The sequence below is a fragment of the Conger conger genome, chromosome 14 (genome assembly GCF_963514075.1).
Source record: "Conger conger chromosome 14, fConCon1.1, whole genome shotgun sequence".
NCBI lineage: Eukaryota > Metazoa > Chordata > Actinopteri > Anguilliformes > Congridae > Conger > Conger conger.
This window is the reverse complement of record NC_083773.1, coordinates 29,401,732-29,417,309: the sequence shown is the minus strand read 5'-3', so window position 1 is coordinate 29,417,309 and position 15,578 is coordinate 29,401,732. Positions and strand designations below refer to the sequence as shown.

At 44.1% G+C, this 15,578-nt stretch overlaps 1 protein-coding gene across 1 annotated transcript; it reads left to right on the top strand.

Moving 5' to 3' along the window:
* Positions 1 to 5,805: 5,805 nt before the first annotated feature.
* LOC133110629 (regulation of nuclear pre-mRNA domain-containing protein 1B-like) lies at positions 5,806 to 14,824 on the top strand. The gene is made up of 7 exons (XM_061220864.1): positions 5,806 to 6,993; positions 7,409 to 7,538; positions 8,060 to 8,199; positions 10,336 to 10,457; positions 11,148 to 11,274; positions 11,673 to 11,848; positions 13,003 to 14,824. Exons 1-7 carry the CDS (start codon positions 6,843 to 6,845, stop codon positions 13,150 to 13,152), a joined length of 996 nt encoding a protein of 331 aa, XP_061076848.1. The 5' UTR covers positions 5,806 to 6,842; the 3' UTR covers positions 13,153 to 14,824.
* Positions 14,825 to 15,578: the final 754 nt, after the last annotated feature.

The following is a 15,578-nucleotide window of genomic DNA, read 5'->3' as shown; positions in this document are numbered from 1 at the left end:
CTGCCTCCCGCACTAGCTCCGGTTCCTTCCCCACCAGAGAGGTGATGTTCCACGTCCCCAGAACCAGTCTGCGATGCTGAGGATCAGCACGCCCGGATCCCCGCCTTTGCCTACTGCCCATGGGGCAAAGCACCCGACTCCGATGCCGACCCTGCAGGTGGTGAGCCCACAGGGCGGCGACCCCACGTGACCAGTTCGGGCTGTGCCCGGCCAGGCCCCATGGGATAAGGCCCGGCCACCAGACGCTCGCCGACGAGCTCCCCTCCTGGGTCTGGCTCCAGCAGGGGGCCCCGGTTTCCCTTTTCCGGGCGAGGTAACTGGGTCATTGTGTGGCCGTATCATGGAGTCTTTGAATACAATAGATGAATTCATTAATTCATGAGGAGAAACAGCTCTAGTCACACAGAAATTGCATGCATTCTGCATTTCCTTATCCTAGCCTTAGGCTAGGATATTTTCAGTGGCATTAGTTTATCATCCAATGGCTTCATTTGTTTTTTCTGACCATATTTACATTTATACTTGTTACTGTGCAACTTGAAGTTGTAAAACCTTTAAAGCATTTCTTATATCAAAGGGACACTTTCAGGGGGTACTGCTTAAGTAATACTGTTCCGTGGACTGAATATCAACTCCAAAATAAATTAAGCTTTCTACCTACCTAATGGGGTGTTTTTCTCTTCTGAAGACAAATATATTGGGTTTTTAACTAGCAATCAATATAACTGACTAGCTCATCCCAAGAGAGCTGAATTGAAATATACACTCTAAAGGATATTTCATTCCCATTTGACATGGCTCCAAAAAATAACTAAAGGATGAAAATGCATCCTTCAGATTGGTTTACTTTATCCTTCACAAGAACACAGCAGGGTGCTTTCCAAGCACAGAATGAGAATGGAGAATTTTTGAAGGGTAATGCATAATGGTAAAAACCAAGGAACATACTGTGTAAATCATACACAATTCCTTACAACCTTCTCTACACAGCTCCCTGTCCAGCCCTGGTATTCTCACACCTGCACTGTTTCTATTCCCTTATCGGCGACCCCCCTACACCTCTACAGCTAGTACAGAACACAGCCATATGGCCTTCTCAAGCGTGCTCTTGTCGAAGCCTTCTTCATCTCCCTCCCTCCCTACTTGGTACACCTAGAGTTTAAAACATTTGCGCTAGCCTCCAGGGCTGTGAATGGAACAGGCACAAACTCAAGGACTCCCACCTTGTGTGCCAACTCAAGTATTGATATTCTTTATTGTTGCAAGTTATGGTTTTGGTATTATGATTTTCTTCTCAGGGCTTGCTATAAATCTAAAATAATTTGGCATATTCAGAATGAGACATTGCTAAGCATAGTTAACTCTCATAAAGGCTGTAGTGATGTTGTATCTGTACTCACTATATTCTTTATTCTGTATTACTATATACTACACTGTATCTTGTCCAGGTCCGGCACTATTGCTCATGTAAATGCACTTCTTCTCCTGAATTGTAAGTTGCTCTGGATAGGAACATCTGCGAAATGAATGTGATGTAATGTAATACCTAGGAAACAGATTCTGAATGATTCTTTGATACTGACTAAGCAAGCACCAGGCTAACGCTGTACACAATAACGCTACTAAATTCAATTTAAAAATAGCTTGTGGCAAAATGACCATGTGCATTTCCCTCTTGCATTTTTTTCAAAACGCATAATCTAGCCACTGCACACGTTTTTGCAGCAAAGTCCTTTGGGAGACTTTTGTGGGTGGTTGAAAAATAATGATAATAAACAATAACAGCAAAGAAATGTCCTGAGACTGCTTCTTAAATTGAGCCCAGGAAAACATCAAGGGAGAAATTCTCTGTAGCTCTGTGACTAAAGACTATCAAACACTTATTGCATTCTGTGGTTTGAGGTGTTGATGGTAATTGCATTCCGGTGATGTTTCCAGCAGTTATCAGCCATTGCATTGCAAGGTGCATTTTTTTGTATAATATCAGCCAATTCAATTACAATATATTGGTGTATCTTCCACTGCAGTAGCTGCTCATTTCACTGTCTGGTGCTAAAAAGAGCCAAATACACTGGAGGTCCCAGACTGCATGTGAAAAATGAGTTTAATAATAGCTTCAGCCTGGCAACTTGATCACCCCTGACAAACACAGCAGCGAAGTGTCTATTCGGGGGAAGGCGAGAAGATTTAAATGCACAAACACAACTCAATGCAGACAGATAATTTTTTTCGAAGGATTTACTACGTGCCTCATGGTTACCACCTAGTGGCTATTCTTAGTATAGCAAGAAATTATAGTAGCAAATTAATGCCGTGACAATATTTGCTTAAACATATTCCGAGGAGCATTGCTTCTTATTGAATGTTCCAAAACTAATTGTGGATTAGTGAGTAAACTATTAACATATCGGTGTTTATTTTGGGGAAAATCAGGTCAATATTACATTACATTACATTACATTACATTACATTACATTATTGGCATTTGGCAGACACTCTTATCCAGAGCGACGTACAACAAAGTGCATACCCATAACCAGGGATAAGTTCGCTGAAAGACCCTAGAGGTAAGTACAATTTCAACTGCTCCTGTACAACACAGATAAGGACAAGGAGCTTTTTTTTTTTTTTTTTTTTTTTTGAACAAACAAACAAACAGAGCAAAAGTCACCAAAGTTAACTATCCAAACACTGCTTACCTAGCCAACTAAAAATACCGATACACAAAGCAAGTCACAGAGACAACAATTAAGGTTCACAGGGAGGTAGGGAGGGATGGGGAGAGGTGCTGCTTGAAGAGGTGCGTCTTCAGCTTGCGCTTGAAGGTGGGGAGAGATTCTATAGTTCTGACCTCAACGGGGAGTTCGTTCCACCACCGTGGAGCCAGAACAGACAGTAGTCGTGAGCGTGAGGTGGAGGTTCTGAGAGGGGGAGGTGCCAAGCGGCCTGTGGAGGCTGAACGAAGAGGTCTGGCAGGGGTGTAGGGTCTGATGATTTTTTGCAGATAAGCTGGGGAAGACCCTTTAACTGCTTGGAAGGCTAGCACCAATGTTTTGAATTTGATGCGAGCCATGACAGGCAGCCAGTGGAGGGAAGTAAGCAGGGGGGTGACGTGTGAGTATTTGGGAAGGTTGAAGACCAGACGAGCTGCTGCATTCTGGATGAGTTGGAGGGGTCTGATGGCGGACGCTGGGAGGCCAGCCAAGAGGGAATTGCAGTAGTCCAGGCGGGACAGAACCATCGCTTGGACCAATATGTTCATGTAATTGATTTATGTTGCACTACCCAAAAGCAGTATTTGACTGAATGACGTATTTATTCTCAAAATGGCAATTTAATTTGATTTTGAGGAAGTATGGCCCTAACAGCTACAGTATTTTGATGGTGATTCTTGGTTGTAAAATCACCCATGCTGACCATCTCAAACTGACAATTTGAAAACAGCGCTAGTATGATGAAGTGAAAGGCTCATTTGCATGTAAACTGATTGTTATTGCTGGTCTTTTATCTTTGCTGAATTCCATCTCATAGTGTGAAAAGGGGAAAGAAAAGATAGAAAAGAAAAATGCCCAGGAGGCTCTATAATTACTTTGCACCTGCAACTAACCTCACTCAGAAAACGCTTAAAAACAGCCAGCGTGCACCCTCCAACATGCAGAGCTGCATTCACTTGGGCAGAATGTCTGTTCCCCCAAATCCCTCTTGGCCCCTTTGAATACTGTTCCTCTTAATACTTCAGTTTTTTTGTTGCCAAGGGCCAAACAACCTTGTACCCATCTTATATAAAACTGCTGAAACTAAGCAAGGCCGGGTTTGTTAGTATTTCGATAGGAGACTTCCTGGGAAAACTCCTCCCCCTGGGACAAATTAAAAACTTCACTGCACCAGTCCAGTGATGGAGCACTTTAGGGTAGAAGCCACCATTGTTCAGGTTAGATAATAAGCTGAGGTCCAGGCTCAGTGTGGTTAAGGTTCCCCGTAAACTTTTCAGATAGCTTCATAGGAATTTGACACTATTGTCTATATCTAACCATCCCGGCAGCCCGTAGCGTAGTACTTAAGGTAAATGACTGGGACACAGAAGGTCGGTGGTTTTAAATCGCACAGCCATTGGGCCCTTAACCCTGCATTGCTCCAGGGGAGGATTGTCTCCTGCTTAGTCTAATCAGCTGTACGTTGCTCTGGATAAGAGCGTCTGCCAAATGCCAATAACGTAATGTAAAATCCCCCTACATCTGACTGATTAACTTTCCTGGATAGTCATTGCCAATTGGTTGATGCTCCTGGTTAAGTAAAGGTCACTCCAGCACACCACCCCCAAACAGTGAGCACCCTCTGGGGTCTGACAAAGAACATGGCTGGCTGTAAGAATAAAAACCTTGAATACTACAGGTTTCTAATCGGCGGGTGATTGCTCATGGCTTCTTGTTGACACAAACATCAATCGATAGAGCTACACAGCCACTGCCCTCAGGAGCGACAAGGATGGGTTTCTCAATCAATATTTACCCTGCTCTAGACATTTTAGCTGCTGCTATATATTCATTTAATCCCATGGGGAAAAATATCTGGAAGTATGAAGGATTTATTTTTATGTTACAGCCTAAACAGAGTCACTTGTTCTCCATTCTCCCATTCAGCCAGCCAGTAACCAGGGGTCTTAGGGACACAGAGCACTGAAGAGAGGACAATTTTTGCAGTGTTCTCCCATTGAGGTACCATTTAAGCAGTTAGAAGTCAAAAACCTGGAAATATTTGAATCCTCGTGAAATTTAGTATCCTTTTGATTTATCTTGGCTTTTAAGTAATCTACAGAAGATCGGAGATCACCATGGTGAAGGAAAATAAAATTTTAGCTGAGGGTTGATTAGACAGGCTAGCTATCAGGTCATTTTACTTGCCCATATAAACTCAATGTGCTCAATGAGGGGCTGAACATGTCCAATTCCCACCCCAGTTTGAAATGCTAATTGTTTGCAACAACAGGTTTGGGAGAGTGTAGACACTATGGTTCTACCCGGAAACAGGTGAAACAAAGCTAATCTGACACAGAGTTGGAGGAAGACATTTCATATGAGGTATTTACCGTGCCCTGAAAAAGCATTTGACCCCTTCCTGATTTCCCCGCCAAGACCATGGCTTCCCAATACTTAAAAAATGCATCACCCTTTCCTCCATTCGTCTCCTACCCCCATAGTTTTGAACAGCCCATACTTCTGAATTGGAGACGAGTGAAGAAAAGGAGGATACATTATTCAGACTATTGGGACACACCACATTTTTAAACAGCATGTTGAACTAGAAACCTGGGTAATGAAGTCATAGCCTCTCCTCTCCCATCATACCACAGCGTCGAAGAGCCGCCTTGTCCCCAACAGTCTACCTTTGAGCCTTCATACAAAATATGCATAAACGCTTGAGTGAGCGAGGGTTCAGGGTTGTCCCATATGTATAGTTTGCATGACACCAGCCTTGATGTGGTCAGTGCCTTCTCCAAAGTCAGAATTTTGAAACAAATTAGTGAAGGGAATGATCAATTATCAATAAATGCAATCAATGCTTTTTATGAATCCATAAAATAAAATGTTTAATACATTTACAAACGCCTGTGCTGCTTAAACTTAGAATGTTTTATTGCAACGCGAAGCCTAAGATGTGACCAGAAATATATTTATTTGTATTTATTTATTTTTAAATAAATTGATCCAAATGGGGAGCAAATCATAAAGACGGTTGCTGGGTCCTCTCTGGGCATACACAACGTCCTCTAATCTGATTCGTGTAGAACTCCGGGTGAAAGGTCACACGACCACATCGTGACGTTGTTCAGGTGGTGCTAGCCATATAGCATACGCTGCTAACTGCAACATGAAAGTCTCATGAAGTTGCAGACAGCTTTCATTTAAGTTTTAGACATCAACAACCTTTTGGCGATTGGGAGGAATTTCATTACTTTTGAATATGGCGACTAATTAATTGGCTAGCTTGCATTAGTTGGGCCACGTTAGCTGGCCAAGTTAACGTTACCTCCATTACATAATCAAGAAGTTTGGGTAACTAGCTAACGTTAGCTAGTTCGTGATTTTGCTTGGTAGTTGGGGGTTATTACACCGTTGCTCTGTTGTGATAGCTAAGTGGGTTGTTTGTTATTGCTAACAGTTATCTAGTAACTAGCTAACTAGCGTTATTTGTCTCCCGTCTGTCGGCACTACACGTTTTGGTTTATTTTAACAAGTTCGCTTGCTAGCTATGTTTTGCTGTGTTACCCTTGGTAGCCATAGCAAGACAACTTTCATACGGCTTTCTTTCACAATCAGCTGTTCACTAGTTAACTTAGCGAGCTAACTTGGCTAACCAAAGTGAGGTAGCATTAGCAACGCGAATTGGTGGATTGGTCGTTGGAACTGGCGAGTGAGGGGTTGATCCGTGAGTGTGTTTGTTAGCTAGGTTAGGTAGCCAACTTGGATATTACTTTCTTTTAAATCTGCAAGTTCAAAGCTAGCTAGCTAAATTAAGCTTGTCTGTAGCGGGCTAACTAGCTAACGTTAATGTTACCAGGCTAAGTTGGTTAACGAGAACAGGAATATAACATTAGCTGTGTAGAAAGTGCCAATCTCATGGCAACACTTGCTCTGGCTAGCTATCTAAATTAGCAACGAGAAAGTAAGAGATTGCAATCAGTTTGTCATTAAAGCATGTAACGTGGTCAGCTTGTTATCTAAACAGGAACGTCGTCTTTCTCCGGAGACCTGTTTATTCATTTATTCAGAGTTAGTTAGAGAGCTAACGTGTTGAATTGTTATACTGGTGAGAAGGGTAAATAGGCTAATCTAGCAGACAGAATGTCGTCTTTTTCGGAATCTGCTCTGGAGAAGAAGTTGTTGGAACTTAGCAACTCTCAACAAAGCGTCCAGACACTTTCGCTGTGGATTATTCATCACCGAAAACATTCTTCGCCCATTGTGCATGTTTGGCATCGAGAACTGAGAAAAGGTAACTTAATTGAAATTAACCAAGAAAGCAATGTAGCCCATTTTCTGGTTTCTGGGAGCTAGTTAGCTAGCTAATTGTTTGTATACACGGGTTGTATACACTCTGGCTGCTATTTAAAGTGAACTTAAGTTGGTTGTGGAATGTCGAATTGTTGGTTCCCCTGTGCATAACTTACTCGATAAAACAGGTTTTGTTAACTTTATATCTGGTAACGATGTAGCCTGCAAACATCTACTTAAGTTTAACTTGTATGCGAAGTCCCTGGTTGCAGTTATACACAACTTTTGTCCACCACGGTTAGGACATTTTTTAGCAGCATTTTGGTTAGTTTAGTTCGTTTTAGTCATTATGGACCTATAACCGTTTTCCCTTTCTAATTATTTTGTATCGTATGTTGGTGCATTCATTATTTCAGCCAAAACTAGCAGAAAGCTGACTTTCCTGCACCTTGCCAATGACGTGATCCAGAACAGCAAGAGGAAAGGGCCAGAGTTCACCCGGGATTTTGAGTCTGTCCTCGTTGATGCATGTTCTCATGTCGCAAGGTGGGTATGCGTTGTGGTGGAGAATAATTACTTCTTTATGAAGACATTTCAGAATTTAAAAGTACTGCCGAAAATGGTATAATTTGGCCAGGGTAAATTCATAGAAAATTAGCTTTTTGGCACCAGAGGCTGACTAAACTGCAATACCTCTAGTAACCATTAAAGATATTCTTGAGATGTTTGTTAAATGTAGGATGGGAATTGTCACAATGCAAAACTGGAGGACCTTCTACTCAAGCAGCTATTTAAAAAAAGATGCAAAAAGTTTAAATATAGCCTATAATTAAAATTAGAAAATTAGTTTGACCATACTCCTGCAATTAACAACACGCAACAACAGAGACATAGATTGAGAGGTGAACTTTTCCTTGAATAATTTAATTGTGGACTGGAACTCGCCAGCCTGGTGTTCCACGTGCAAAATGTGTTGCTCTTTGAAGGATAACTGTAGAAAGGGCAGGGCTCTGGATTCTGACTGCACAACCCCAGTTCACACCAGACCGATTTGTTCCGCCCCCCAGAGAAGGGGATGAGGGCAGCACCAAGCCCATCGAGAGGCTGCTGCACATCTGGAAGGAGCGTGGAGTATACCGGCCTGACTTCATCCAGCAGCTAAAGCTGGCCATCCAGGACTCAAACAGCCCCAAGCCCAAGCCTGCAGGTCAGTAGAGCCGCTGTAACTGTGTCATTTTCAATGGCTTATGCCATTTCACAACTGTGTGTGTGTAAAACTTAAATGTGCGATGCCACGTCAAAATGTTGGGCTCCTCAATTTTGCGATTGCACCGCCAGTTAGTGGCACCAGCAGCACCAGTTCAAAAAGTTAGTCTTGAACCATGTGCACAATGCTTTGGACCTCTCAGCACAACCGTAGTACTTTTTAGTGTTTACTTGCCAATGCTTATAAGCTCTCCTTGTGAGTGCTTGCTAGGCTTTACTTTCTGTACCACGGTGTGAGTTACTGTAATAATCTGTTTTGGGTTGAGCAGATTCTCCTAAACCATCAAGAAGTTTTATTTGTATGTTTTACGGGCACACACTGTCATTTTAGTGGGAAGACCACGCCACCCTGCTGATGCAGAGTTCAGCACATTAGTGTTAGTGCTGGAGTGACAGCACTCATGACAGGACCTTCTGTTTAAGGGTACGGCCTACTATATGTTTGGCCCTGTTTTGGTATTTTCTGCACAGTTGCCTTGCTCTTATTATTCCAGTCACAGCTGCCCCGTAGCCGTATGGGTAATGTGAAGGAGTGTTTTTATCAGCAGTTGGCCCTTTGTCGTCTTGGCAACCGAGGCAGTTGACCGTTCCCCTGGCGGCGAGGGGTTGTTCAGCCCTCCCTGGAAAAAGCCTCAGCCCAGTGCACCATGGGAATACTGCAGGAAAAAGCCACAAAATGTGAAAGAAAAATACAGCTGCTGACCTATTGTTAAAGGATGTTTTAAAATTATTTTGTATTTATTTCTGGTGGTGGACACTTGTCTGTAAAACTTGATAAGTTGCAGTAAATCGAGACGAGTCTCGTGTAATGTGGTTTTGTTACTCCGCTCATTTGTGGATTTGGATGAGGTGTAAGATATTTGAATTTATTTCATATCTACGTATTATCTGAGGCACATCACAAGAACTAAAGTCATCGTACAGCTTGCAGGGTCAACAAAAACGTCTGACCGTGAACACCTCGCATCGGCGGTGGTCGAGCGAGAGAGCGAGAGTGTTTGAAGTAAAGCTAACCGGCGAGGATGTATGTTAACACCAGCCCGTTCTGGGGTGTGCAGTGCATCATAAAACGGCCAGCCTCGCTATTTCACGCCAGGTTACGCCACACGGTGATCTCAACGCCCTCTGCCTCCAGGAGGATTACCCGTGGAATTCGCTTTCTAATCCACATCCTGTAGCGAATGGACGAGTGGTCCGGCCTCAGCACAGAGCGGAGGTTTTCATACGCTGGCAGCCCTGGCCAGTCATCTGAGCGCCAGGCTGTACACGTGTAACACACAGTCCTGCTGTCTGTATAACTACTACAGTACAATTGGTTTTCTTGGCCTGTGACATTTACCCCCTGAAATCGGAGGATTTTTTTTTTTTTTTTGTATGTGGAACATTTAGCAGGTGCCGTGTGATGAACCTGTTGAATGTTTTGTATAAACACATCTTCACAGGGCTCTATGCCAACATTTCCAGGAAGAACACATGCCTGTAAGATTTAGGAGCAGACTTCTGCATATCCGTTAGCTCATGTGCTCCTAAATTAATTTTTCAGTTAGCTCGCATGAATTTCCCGGAGCAAACGCTCCTAAAATGGAAGCACTGTAGAGACAGCCCTGCCTCGGAGTCTTTAATTGGTTTAGTCGGCTTGATGCACGGCAGGAGGCCTGGTACGGAGTCCAGGCTGTGTCACTGCTGGCCATGGGTAACAGCCCGAGGGACGGCGTGCGCTTGGCTGAGCATGCTGGGATTTCATTCAGCAGGGCCAGTGGGTCCCCCGCCGCGCCCCCTCTGGTCAGCGGAGCTCCCGCGGTCTGCCTGCCAAAGCTGCACATGAAGCCGTCTCAGACTCCCATCTTTTACACACTCCTCTGAGGACAGCGGGCGTTCGTCTGCTCTTTCCTCAACTCAACAAGAGGAGTGGAGTTTTTAGCGATGGATGCCAGTTGTTCTAGTTTGGCAGATACTGCTTTCCGTCTTCCGCTCACCGATTCGCCCCTTGGAACGCAGATGGTTTTGTTTACGTTGCTACTGCATACCTCTATTGGAAAGGAAATGATTAAATTGACAGATTCTGTATGACTTGCAGAAGAGAAGAAAGCCAAGAAACGCCCCCACCCGAAGGTGCCGGAGCAAGAGGAGGAGGATGAGGACAACGACTACAGGGGGCACTACTCTCCAAGAGACACTGACATGACCGTCCCACACCTGGTGAGCTTTTATACGACCCCCCTCGTGCCCTCAGGCTGCTGCAATCAGCCTGCACTTTCACTCACTCACCAGCAGATGTCAGAGCGGCCTTATTTTCACCTTCTATTCCTGAACGGTAATCATGTAAAACCATCGCACGTGCACGGTCCATTTGGGGCCATATTTACTTTTTTGCATGGCGCACCAGACCTTTCATAGATATCGGACCTTGAAGCTAGCCGTTAAACGTGTTGCCAGGACCAATATATCTAGAAAAAATGGCATCCTATTACTTCTAAAGACCCCAAGCAGTGACTCTTTATGTTTCTTTTTATAGCCAGGCATAAAATGCAAACCATGTGATCCATAAAGTTCTTTTTCTCTTGCCTGCAAAATAAAACAATGAGATATTGCTCTGAAATGTGACATTAGGCCTGTTGAGGGAAATTATTTTTTACTGCACCGCCTAATTGCATCTATACAGGCTTGATTCTGACTCGTTGTCAGAGAAAGTTGCGCCTTGCTGATTTTTGGTGGAGGATTGTAGGCTCACCTTAATGTGGATAGACTCCTCTGAAAGTGGCCCAGCTGGGTTTCAGCCCCGGCGAGTCAACAAATCGTTCCTGCCAAATTGGGCCCCGGCACCGTAATTGGGTTGGCACCCCAGACTCCTGGCTGCACATAAGAGCCCCTGTCCCGTGTCCTCTCCAGACAGAGGAGCTGGTGAAGGCCCTGCAGGACCTGGAGAGCGCAGCCTCCGGGGACGCCTCCGTGCGACAGAAGATCGCCTCCCTGCCGCAGGAGGTGCAGGACGTGTCCCTGCTGGAGAAGATCACCGGTGAGAGGCCTAGCCCCGAGCTCATGTACTCCCTCACCGGGGTTTTCACTTTCCCTCGCTTGTTTGTCGTTTTTAAGTCGGGAGACCGACCGCTGTTGTGCGCTGAAAAATGACATTGTGTATATTTTGTATTCCGCAACGCTGGTTTGACCCACTTTAGCAGCCGAATTCTGGGGAATTCCCGGGTCATGAATTCATTGTTTGAGCCCACGGTGAACGCTGAGCAGATTGTAACGTAGCTGAGGTACTGCACTGAGAGGGGAGGGAGAGCGATGGCGCACGCCACCGCTTTATGCTGCGCTTATCTGCGCCAGCGCGGCGCTTCCCGGCATCGGCTCCGAGCGTGTCCGTCTGCGCGATGCCTGCCCTTTACGCCTGAACTGTGTGTCTGCACCCAGATAAGGACGCCGCGGACAAGCTGTCCAGGACGGTGGACGAAGCCTGCCTCCTGCTGGCCGAGTATAACGGCCGCCTGGCCGCCGAGCTGGAGGACCGCAGACAGCTGGCCCGCATGCTGACCGAGTACATCCACAGCCAGAAGGAAGCGCTGTCCCAGAGGGAGAAGAAACTGGAGGCAAGCCTTCGTTTTTAACATTTATTTTCTATGGTAGCGGTACCTACTGGAATATCTTTTTTTTTTTTTTTAAGTCAGTGGTTCTCAGACTCAGTTCTGGTTTTTGTTACATCTCTTGCTCAATTTTAGGTTGTTGAACACTCATGTGTAAGTTCTTTCTTAAACCTATTAACACTGTACATGTTTGGCTCTTTATTTGCTCTGTCTTTGAATTCTTCATTATCTACCGGATGGATAGTTTTAATGGCCATGTGTCTACACTTATTCTGTCCACTGAATTGGCAAGTAATTCCTCAAGTCATGATCATGTTCTGATTTAACAACAACAACAACAAAAAGAAAAACGGCTAGTTAAAATTCTGGGATTGTAATTGTGGTGAGAAGGGTCTGGCTGCAGCCGGGCTGGCAGTGCTGCTGATCACACTCCAGTCCAGTAGGTGGCGAATAATGCATCAACGTTGGTTTTTCATACCTCCAATAAATGGCACTGAAGAAGAGCTGCAGCCTGACAGCATCTAGCATACATAGAAACTAGAGAGGGTAGGAGGGTCCAGGCAGTGAAGTATGTGAAAATGTGTGCTGAGCTCAGAAGGGCCCATTGACTTTACTAATCTTGGCTAATCGATCATTATTTTTTAGTGATAAATTTCATGATATTTAGTAGGAAACAAAGATTGTTTTAGTCCAGAAGTTTTGGGAAAATACTTAATTCTAACACTTTTTACAACAGAAAGCCTGCGATACCTTGCCAATATCTTGTCTGAGGCCTGTAATAATATATTAGAACATTTTGACAAATATATTATTTCAAAGCAGTAGAAAGGCTCACCCTTCCCATGTTGGCAATGTATAAGTTTGATCAAAAGGTATGGCTAACAGATATTAAATACAAAAAAAATATCAACAACATTGGTGCATTATTGCCTGGGCTGAAGTGTGATCAGCTGCACTGTTGAAAGCGCAGCTCCACTGTCAGACTGCTGCCAGACTGTTTTGATAGCAGTTGGAATGAAGACATACTTGCACCGGGCTCTCCAAGACCGAGTTTGAGAACCGCTGGCTGATGCTATGGAAAGGCTTCGGCCTCTTGGATAGAAACCGTTCTCTTTATAGCCAAGCTGTCAGCCAATCTGCGTGGGGCGGTTCTGTTGCAGGAGTACAGGCAGAAGCTGGCCAGGGTGACACAGGTGCGCAAGGAACTGAAGTCCCACATCCAGAGCCTGCCGGACCTGTCGCTCCTGCCCAACGTCACCGGGGGCCTGGCCCCGCTGCCCTCTGCCGGAGACCTGTTCTCCACGGACTGAACCGCTCCCTTGCCCTCCGCTTCGGCTTTCCGTTAGACTACTGAGGCAAACCCGGGGCCCCGAGCCGCCCGATAGCTCCTCTACCTTCCGCAGCTGGGAAACGAGCTTTATTAGAGAAACCTTTTTTCTTAAACTCACGCGTGCACTCACGCACACTTCTGCCCCCTCGGCAGGTTAAAAGGGAAGCAGTGTGTTAAGTAGACTTCAGGTTACAAAACGTTTGTAGTACAGTTTTCTCGTAATTATTTTTTATTTTTTTTTGCTGTGGGTTAGATTGAATAGCCGGACCTGACAGACCCAGTTCTCAAAGCCAGGATTTTAGATTCGCCATCAGCACACGGCCATTTTTCCATCACAGAATGGATTTGGTTGGTCGATTTCTCGCTATTGACCGGCCTGAATGACAAGAAAATACCACAATGGCACACTTTAGTCCAGACCCCTGTGAACATACTAAATGTTTTGCGTAAGTATCAGTAATACTTACTACATTCAAGGCGTTTCTCTCGCTCAGAGCCTTTGTTATTTTGCTCATGTAACTCCTCACTTCGTCCATCATTATTGACCTCCTGGTGGATTTAAGGCGTAATGTGAAGGTGGGCTGGAATCACACTGGAAGTGGCATACTCTGTTTCTCCACTCAATTTTAATGCTTCTTTTCAATATCGGTAGTAAATAAAGTGCTAATCTGAGGATTTTGCATCCCAAGTTTACATTTTCGGAAATAAAATCATGAGGTTCATTTTTTCATATACACATAAACACGGAAGTGTTCTTTTGATTTACTTCCTAAGGCATCTGAAGAACTTCAAATTCTCCATTAGCATATTTAATTGAATCAATCGTATGCTATATCTGTGTCTAATTGTGGACATTTCACCCAACATCTTTTGGACCTGTTACTAGGAATAAAAATGTATTCTGCGTCAGATGTCATTTATTGTGCCAGCTTTTATAGTTGTTTCAATGTTACCATGTTCCTATGCTACAGTATTGGCCCACTGTACAGTTGGCTCATAAGCAGTGACCTTTTGGCCTCCCTGATTTGAAAAACACAACATGAAAGTAGCACTGGATGAGGAGTTGCCGCAGCCTTTGAATAATCCTTCACGAGAAAGAACCAGCTGGTGAGACATGTCCATGGGAGAAACGGTGGGGGATACAAACGATAGGCCACATGCCAGATTAAAACCTCAAAGGCGAATAGGTCTGTGTGAGTCATTTCTTTTCTTGAGTACTTTTTCTCATGAAAACGCTTCTTCCGAAATTCCACAGCAGTACAGCCATACTATTTTTGAAATTACATACCAAAAACATCAGCTGGGCTTTAAAGATAAAGACAAGAAGAGAAGCCAAGCACATGTATTGACTAGACAAGGTGTCCCATTTGCGGAAGGAAATGTGTTTTTGCATTGTTCCCACCTTGGAATTTGGCCACAGTTGGGCAGACATTTAGTGAAATAGCAGACGTTTGACAATGTGCCGAAATGGACCCTTTTCTTGAGAATAAACTGAGTTAATTCTTTGGAATGTCTGCTGGTTTGGGAAAATGCGAAGAAAACACAATACAGCCAGTTTTCTGTCTTGGGAGCATCGGGAATGTGGTGTATGGAAAAGCTTCTCCCCTATTTCCTATGCTTTTGCGATTTGAATAAAGACATATTTAAAGATAGATTTGAGCTTTATTGTAATGTCTTGCTGCCATTGAGGTTTTTCACAAAAGTTGTTGCTGAAGTTGCTTCCCCCTTGCCGTACTGCCTTTGCTGGTGTTCTTTTGGCAACGTTTGTTGCCGTGAACAGGCCCACCTGTTCCGAACTCGTGTAACTTAAAACAGGCTCTGTTTACAAATCCTTCATATTGTGCTGTATGCCTTTGGAAACATTTTAGAGTTAATTGGATAATTTGGGGGACAATTTTCAATGAACACCCATGCATTTGCATCACATTTTGCACACAGCATAGGTAAAGCATTTTGCAGTTGGGATATTCTCCTTGTTATGTTGAAATGTAATTAATTAGAAATTCGCCTAAACTGTGAAACCACAGCACACTTGCTTGTGCTTGTTGTTAGCTGTGATATTTCTCTCATGCTGGCCAGGGATTTCTGCAATGGCATGGTGCCTAATGATTCTTCCTGTCTTATTGAACCCAGCCTCATCAGTTAAACTACTCACTAGGGGCTCATATGTAGTTCAAATATTCTTTGAAAAAGAAAATGACAACACTATCAGAAATTGCTCTTCAGCAGTCAATACAGTGAAGGGCAAGATCATTTTGACAGGTATATCCAACGGTCTGGAACAATTCCTTACTCAAAATACAAAAAACCACTGCTCCAATTAGCCTTTCCAATTTGTTCCCTTAGCGGGTATATAGTTGCTACCATACATTGGTGAGAATTCAATTCTGTTGTTAAACATAATTT